General features: G+C 43.7%; 1 protein-coding gene across 5 annotated transcripts in view; it reads left to right on the top strand.

Annotated features, from left to right (window-relative positions):
* The window catches only part of vit (vitrin), a 173363-nt gene that overhangs the window by 28492 nt on the left and 136287 nt on the right, over positions 1-8584 (top strand). For 2 of the 5 annotated variants that reach the window (XM_045702269.2, XM_045702267.2), the window contains exons 3-10: positions 480-545; positions 728-884; positions 1376-1509; positions 1723-1800; positions 2985-3176; positions 4649-4696; positions 5638-5676; positions 6616-6666. In XM_045702269.2, coding sequence (XP_045558225.1) covers positions 480-545; positions 728-884; positions 1376-1509; positions 1723-1800; positions 2985-3176; positions 4649-4696; positions 5638-5676; positions 6616-6666 — 765 coding nt within the window. The remainder of the gene's footprint in view (positions 1-479; positions 546-727; positions 885-1375; positions 1510-1722; positions 1801-2984; positions 3177-4648; positions 4697-5637; positions 5677-6615; positions 6667-8584) is intronic. The other 3 variants (XM_045702271.2, XM_045702270.2, XM_045702268.2) reach the window with 2 other exon arrangements.

Raw genomic sequence — 8584 nt, 5'->3', positions numbered from 1 at the left:
ATAAACAGGCCTTACTGTTAGTGGTGAATTGGGAACATAAACAGGCCTTACTGGTAGTGGTGAATTGGGAGCATAAACAGGCCTTACTGTTAGTGGTGAATTGGGAGCATAAACAGGCCTTACTGTTAGTGGTGAATTGAGAGCATAAAAAGGCCTTACTGTTAGTGGTGAATTGGGAGCATAAACAGGCCTTACTGTTAGTGGTGAATTGGAAGCATAAACAGGCCTTACTGTTAGTGGTGAATTGGAAGCATAAACAGGCCTTACTGTTAGTGGTGAATTGGAAGCATAAACAGGCCTTACTGTTCTTTACTGTATTCTTGTCACATCATAGAGGATTCGAGGAACACCCATATTATGTCAATCTGTGAACAGCTATAACAGGCTGTGTGGGGCTAGCTGTTTGTGGTAGTCTATTGTGAAGAATGTGGGTTTCAGTATATCTATATAAATACAGTGTATTGCTTCCTGTCCTCTAGCCCTTCTACTCAGCTGCAGTAGTGAAGCCAAACCAAATGGATCCAAGAACAAGAAACCAAAACAAGGTAATAGTGGGCAAAAACATTTTCACACTATAGTTTTCGCCTAAACTGGCTCAGACATGTCCTTTCCAGTACAAGTACAGCATGTCCTGACCCCTCCCCTCCCCTCCAGTGGTTCCAGCAATAGTGTGTGCATAATTAACAGAGTATTGTGTGTGTGTTGTAACTCTCCCCCCCCCCCCCAGTGATTCCAGCCATAGAGTGTGACGTCCGGGCTGGCAAGATCAACCTCCCAGAATTCATAGTTAAATGCCCGTCTGACTGTAAACAGACAAAAAGTCAGGTTTATGGGACAGGAGTCTTCGCTTCCATCTCCAGCATCTGTAACGCTGCCATACACAGGTCAGTACAGGTTCAGTACAACACCATACACAGGTCAGTACAGGTTCATTACAACACCATACACAGGTCAGTACAGGTTCATTACAACACCATACACAGGTCAGTACAGGTTCACTACAACACCATACACAGGTCAGTACAGGTTCATTACAGCACCATACACAGGTCAGTACAGGTTCACTACAACACCATACACAGGTCAGTACAGGTTCATTACAACACCATACACAGGTCAGTACAGGTTCATTACAACACCATACACAGGTCAGTACAGGTTCATTACAACACCATACACAGGTCAGGACAGGTTCACTACAACACCATACACAGGTCAGTACAGGTTCATTACAACACCATACACAGGTCAGTACAGGACATGTTAAGTACTGTATTATTCTTGCCCTAGCCTTCATCCAATTGATGTTTGTTGGGCATTGTTTGGACAGTGTGTGTGACAATATGTGTTTTATGGTATTGTTTTTGGCCTACAGCGGTGTCATCACTAACTCAGGAGGTAAGGTGATTGTAAGGAAGATGGCTGGACAGAACATCTATAGAGGCTCCAACTCCCAGGGGCTCCGATCTCTGTCTCTGCCCAAGTGGAGAGAGTCCTTCGTTGTCTCAGGTAATCAATCAATTGACCAATCGATCTTAGCCTGGCTAAACAAGGCAGGCTAAGATCATAGCCTAGCTTAGCTTGCTGTTGTACCACATGTTTTGTCAGGCCAGGCTACTGATTCCTTCTGATAACACAGTAGAAACACTATCAGTCGCTGTACTACCTCCAATGTCTTTAGATGTTGCCTGATCCATTTCTGAATTATTGTTGTTGTCTTAGTCGGCAAGCCTAAGAAAGGAGTAATCTACCCGTCTACCCTGGACTACATTCCCTCCAGACCTACCTACAGCAAAACAGGTGAGATGGATTTTTTTTTAATTATGCAATGTACATAAAAATGAGAATCATGGTTATGAAGCTGTTTTATGTGTAGTAGTTTGTCAATTCAAGTTAAACAAAATAACAGACCTGGATGAGAGGTGACATGCAGGTAAAGAAAGAGGAACATCATGACCTGATGATATGAACTTTACAGATTGATTGGTTTGAAGTCAGACTGAGCAGCAGAATGTGAAGGATGTATTACAACACTGGAGTTACTGTAGAGTCTCTCCACCCCATGAATCCCTTTTTCATCTCCTCTCCTTATCTCTCTCTCCCCTCCCCTCCTTATCTCTCTCAACCTCCCCTCCCCTCTCCTCCGTATCTCTCTCCCCTCCCCTCCGTATCTCTCTCCCCTCCCCTCCTCTCCTTATCTCTCTCCCCTCCTCTCCTTATCTCTCTCCCCTCCCCTCCTCTCCTTATCTCTCTCCCCTCCCCTCCCTCCTTATCTCTCTCCCCTCCCCTCCCCTCCGTATCTCTCTCTCCGCTCCCCTCCTCTCTTTATCGCTCTCCCCTCCTCTCCTTATCTCTCTCTCCCCTCCCCTCTGCATCTCTCTCTCATCCTCTCCCTTCCCCTCTTCTCCTTATCTCTCTCCCCTCCTCTCTCCTCCTCTCCCCTCTTCTCCTTATCTCTCTCCCCTCCCCTCCTCTCCTTATCTCTCTCCCCTCCCCTCCTCTCCTTATCTCTCTCTCCCCTCCCCTCCCTCCTTATCTCTCTCCCCTCCCCTCCCCTCCGTATCTCTCTCCCCTCCCCTCCTCTCTTTATCGCTCTCCCCTCCTCTCCTTATCTCTCTCTTCCCTCCCCTCTGTATCTCTCTCTCATCCTCTCCCTTCCCCTCTTCTCCTTATCTCTCTCCCCTCCTCTCTCCTCTCCTCTCCTTATCTCTCTCCCCTCCCCTCCCCTCTTCTCCTCCTTCCTCCCTCTTTCCTCACTTCCCCTCCACCTCTCCTCTCCTCTCCTCTCCTCTCCTCTCCTCTCCTCTCCTCTCCTCTCCTCTCCTCTCCTCTCCTCTCCTCTCCTCTCCTCTCCTCTCCTCTCCTCTCCTCTCTCTCCTCTCCTCTCCTCTCCTCTCCTCTCCTCTCCTCTCCTCTCCTCTCCTCTCCTCTCCTCATCTCTCTCACCTCCCCTCTTCCCTCTCTCCTCTCCTTGTCTCTTTCAGGTCAGAAAGCGACCAAAGCCCCTGTGGTCACTACCGTAATGCCGGCTACAACACCAGAACCCACCAGGACTACCACACCTCCACCCACTACGGCCACCACCACACCTCCTCCCACTACCACCACAACCCTTCCACCCACCACTACTACAACAGCCAAGCCCCGCGCTGCTGTCCACAAAGCCAGGGATGCAGGTGAGTCACACACACACTCAGAAACACAAACATTGTGCTCTCAGGTTTATATAAATTACAATCAAATGTATTTATAAAGCCCTTCTTACATCAGCTGATATCTCAAAGTGCTGTACAGAAACCCAGCCTAAAACCCCCAAACAGCAAGCAATGCAGGTGTAGAAGCACATTTGATTTGATGTGATTTGATGTACTTTTCTTCCAGATTAAATGTATGGCTCCATGTATGTTATGTGTATAGAGAGTTGAGTATTTACTGAGATACAGAGTAGCATGACTGACTCCATCCTTCTCTGCATCCCCGGATTGGCTAATGTAAGAACTCATCCAGTAATACCAATCCTGATTGGCTAATGTAAGAACTGATCCAGTAAGGCCAATCCTGATTGGCTAATGTAAGAACTGATCCAGTAATACCAATCCTGATTGGCTAATGTAAGAACTGATCCAGTAATGTCAATCCTGATTGGCTAATGTAAGAACTGAGCCAGTAATACCAATCCTGATTGGCTAATGTAAGAACTGATCCAGTAATGCCAATCCTGATTGGCTAATGTAAGAACTGATCCAGTAATACCAATCCTGATGGGCTAATGTAAGAACTGATCCAGTAATGCCAATCCTGATTGGCTAATGTAAGAACTGATCCAGTAATACCAATCCTGATTGGCTAATGTAAGAACTGATCCAGTAATGCCAATCCTGATTGGCTAACGTAAGAACTGATCCAGTAATGCCAATCCTGATTGGCTAATGTAAGAACTGATCCAGTAATACCAATCCTGATTGGCTAATGTAAGAACTAATCCAGTAATACCAATCCTGATTGGCTAATGTAAGAACTGATCCAGTAATACCAATCCTGATTGGCTCATGTAAGAACTGATCCAATAATACCAATCCTGATTGGCTCATGTAACACCAACCCAACAGTAGATCCACTTTAAGTACAGACGGTATGTCAGCTATCACAGTGGAGAATCATTTACCTCGACCATCACGATCATGGATCATGCTTCTGATTTGTACATTGTTGTGATGACGTTTTGAAACCACATCAGATCAGTGACTGAGAGCTCTATCTCCCCGTGATTCTCTGGTTAATATTTCATCTCATGATTTATCTCGTCACTCAAGTCAAATGAACACACAGTCAGATGATGATGATGATTAGGCATTGATAAGAGACACCTGGCTACTTTTTACTGCACATCACATGGGACAGGTATGTGGGGGATCTCCCTCCCTCTCCCTCCCTCTCCCTCCCTCCCTCCCTCCCTCCCTCCCTCCCTCCCTCCCTCCCTCCCTCCCTCCCTCCCTCCCCATCCCTCTCTTCCTCCCCCTCTCTCTTTCTTTCTCTCGCTCCCTCCCTCCTTTCATCTCTCTCTCTTTCTTCCCCTTCCTCCACCTTCCTACCTCCCCCCCCCTCTCTCTCTCCCCCTGGGTTGACCATCTCTATCGCTCTGATCCAGACAGCAGTCATCCGTATTTTGCATCTGTAGCAGCAGCCTCCAGTGCAAGTAAGTCCAGCCAGATGGTCTATGCTGGTCTGTAGGTTGGTTGGTGATGGGTTTCTGCTATTTACTGTGGAGGTCTGTAGGTTGGTTGGTGATGGGTTGCTGCTATTTACTGTGGAGGTCTGTAGGTTGGTTGGTGATGGGTTGCTGCTATTTACTGTGGGGGTCCGTAGTGGGTGTTGGCTGCTGTTCTTTCGGGGGGGGGGGGGGGGTGGTCTGCACTGGTGCTTTTGTGTGACTCTCTCGTGTCTCGTGTTGTCACGTTTTTTCCCTACATGGTAACCCATGTGATGTCTTGTTGTTTTTATGTCCATCAGGATAATGCTTTATTAAAAAAAAATAGCTCTCGACGAATCGATAAATTACTTACAACTTGCATTCACCTTCGATTAAAGATAACATAGTCGGCTATCAATTGCACCAATTTCAAAGGTTAAGTTTGTCACAAATTATTTGATATAACTTGCGTGATTTAAGTGTTTATTCAATGTAATTGTTTTAAGGTGAAAAAATGTAAAGGTAGTTGTTTGATGCTCTATTTAAGTTCCTTTATGAATCTTAATCCAGCACCATCCCTGGCGTTGGCTGAAACAACAGAATGTGTTGCTGTTGTTGTCGTTGTTGTTGTTGTCGTTGTTGTTGTTGTTGTCGGTGTTGTTGTTGGTGTTGGTGTTGGTGTTGTTGTCGTTGTTGTTGTCGCTGTTGTTGGTATTGTTGATGTTGGTGTTGTTGTCGCTGTTGTTGTTGGTGTTGTTGTCGTTGTTGTTGTTGCTGTTGTTGTTGTTGCTGTTGTTGTTGTCGCTGTTGTTGTTGTCGCTGTTGTTGTTGTTGCTGTTGTTGTCGCTGTTGTTGTTGTCATTGTCTTAGAAAGTAGTGCTACAGGTATTTCCAAGATTCTAATGTTAAAAGTACACATACTGTTATTCTCAACATTGGATCTATAGGGCAGTCACAGAATGGCCAAGGAAAGGCTACAGCCCAAGGTATGTTCCAACTTTCATTTGTTCTACGTAAGCAGTAGTTAGTTAGTTATATTTTTATCTGTAGTATTAGTTAGTTATAGTATTAGATGTAGTATTAGTTATTTATAGTATTAGCTGTAGTATTAGTTACTTATAGTAGTAGATGTAGTATTAGTTACTTATAGTATTAGATGTAGTATTAGTCACTTATAGTATTAGCTGTAGTACTAGTTACATATAGTATTAGACGTAGTATTAGTTACTTATAGTATTAGCTGTAGTATTAGTTACTTACAGTAGTAGATGTAGTATTAGTTATTTATAGTATAAGATGTAATACTAGTTACTGTTATGTTTTAGCTGTAGTATTAGTTACTTATAGTATTAGCTGTAGTATTAGTTACTTATAGTATTAGCTGTAGTATTATTTACTTATAGTATTAGCTGAAGCATTAGTTAGTTATAGTATTATATGTAGTATTAGTTAGTTATAGTATTAGATGTAGTATTAGTTACTTATAGTATTAGATGTAGTATTAGTTACTTATAGTATTAGATGTAGTATTAGTTACTTATAGTATTAGCTGTAGTATTAGTTACATATAGTATTAGATGTAGTATTAGTATTATATGTAGTATTAGTTAGTTATAGTATTAGATGTAGTATTAGTTAGTTATAGTATTAGATGTAGTATTAGTCTTATTTTATTCCTAATTGGTCCTATCCAAAGCAACTAACCCAATGTCTAACTGTAATCCAGCGTTTCCCACTAACTCGGTCCTCTGGACCACAAGGGGTCCACGTTTTGTTTTATTGCCCTAGTTCTACAAAGCTTCGTCAAATAAACATCTCATCTTCAAGCTTTGATTATTAAAATCAACTGTGTAGTGCTAGGGCAAAAAAAACAAAATGTGCATCACTATGACATGTGTAAACTGGTATAAATGTCTCATTCAAAGCATTCAGAGGCGGTACCTACACCAGTAGGTTTCCATCACGAGCCAAAGCAGGTAATCACACCGTCGATATCATGCTGATGTCTGTAAGCCTCTGTCTGTAGTCCTCTGTCTGCAGTCCTTCCCCACATTGTCTGTTGTCATTCTCCACATTGTCTGTTGTCATTCCCAAAATCGCCTGTTGTCATTCCCCACATCGTCTGTTGTCCTTCCCCACACCGTCTGTTGTTCTTCCCCACATCGTCTGTTGTCATTCCCCACATTGTCTGTTGTCATTCCCGAAATCGTCGGTTGTCCTTCCCCACATCGTCGGATGTCATTCCCGAAATCGTCTGTTGTTCTTCCCCACATCGTCTGTTGTCATTCCCCACATCATCTGTTGTCATTCCTGAAATCGTCTGTTGTCATTTCCGACATCATCTGTTGTCCTTCCCAACCTTGTCTGTCACCAGTCCTCAATACCCGGCCTGCAGCCTGCCCAAGTCTGTCTGTCTGTCTGTCTGTCTGTCTGTCTGTCTGTCTGTCTGTCTGTCTGTCTGTCTGTCTGTCTGTCTGTCTGTCTGTCTGTCTGTCTGTCTGTCTGTCTGTCTGTCTGTCTGTCTGTCTGTCTGTCTGTCTGTCTGTCTGTCTGTCTGTCTGTCTCACACACTGCTGCAGTTGTCTTCTTGTTTATATGTTCTCATATCCCTTGTCTTTTGTTATCTTTCTCAATCCTTTCTTTCTTCTCTGCCTGGGCTGTAATCCCCAGTCTCGGTTCCTCTGGTGTCTATGTGTACAGCTGTCTGTAGTACCACGGTTACTAGATCCACTGTGGAGTTCCGGAACTGGTCTGGAATGTTCTGGTCTGGACCAGTCCTGTTCTGTTGTCCTTAACCCAGACTCTGTGTCTGTGGCCCATTCCCCTCCTGTCCTGTATCTGTTACTATGTCTGTATACAACTAGACCTCTCATCCCCCGAATCCAGTTGTCCTGATTATTCCCTCTCTGTTTGTCTGCCCTATCTGTGATCCCTCTCTCTCTCCCTCTTTCTCTCACTCTCTCTCTCCCTCTCTCTCCTTCTCTCTCTCTCTCTCTCTCTCTCCCCCTCTCTCTCCCCCTCTCTCCCTCCTCCTCCTCCTCCCTCTCTCTCCCCCCTCTCTCTCTCTCTCCCTCTCTCTCCCTCCTCCTCCTCTCTCTCCCTCTCCCTCTCTCTCCCCCTCTCTCTCTCTCTCTCTCTCCCTCTCTCACTTTTGACACATACCCAACACATCCGATCACTGTGCCAAACATCTTGAATGGTTAGCAGCATACTGCGCTGTACACCACTCCCTGATTTAGATATGGCAGTGAACACATCAATGGATATTTGCATTGAGAAGAATGTATGTAACAGTGGCTAGTTGTATATGGGGTGTATATAACAGTGGCTAGTTTTATATGGGATGTATATAACAGTGGCTAGTTTTATATGGGATGTTTATAACAGTGACTAGTTTTATATGGGATGTATATAACAGTGACTAGTTTTATATGGGATGTATATAACAGTGACTGGTTTTATATGGGATGTTTTACAGTGGCTAGTTTTATATGGGATGTATAAAACAGTGACTAGATTTATATGGGATGTATATAACAGTGGCTAGTTTTATATGGGATGAATATAACAGTGGCTAGTTTTATATGGGATGTTTTACAGTGGCTAGTTGTATATGGGATGTATAAAACAGTGACTAGATTTATATGGGATGTATATAACAGTGGCTAGTTTTATATGGGATGAATAGAACAGTGGCTAGTTTTATATGGGATGAATATAACAGTGGCTAGTTTTATATGGGATGTATATAACAGTGGCTAGTTTTATATGGGATGTTTTACAGTGGCTAGTTTTATATGGGATGTATAAAACAGTGACTAGATTTATATGGGATGTATATAACAGTGGCTAGTGTTATATGGGATGTATATAACAGTGGCTAGTTTTATATGG

The sequence above is a fragment of the Salmo salar genome, chromosome 19, assembly GCF_965601325.2.
Source record: "Salmo salar chromosome 19, fSalSal1, whole genome shotgun sequence".
In the NCBI taxonomy this organism is placed as follows: domain Eukaryota; kingdom Metazoa; phylum Chordata; class Actinopteri; order Salmoniformes; family Salmonidae; genus Salmo; species Salmo salar.
The sequence above is the reverse complement of the archived record's forward strand: the minus strand, read 5'-3'. Positions and strand labels throughout refer to the sequence as shown.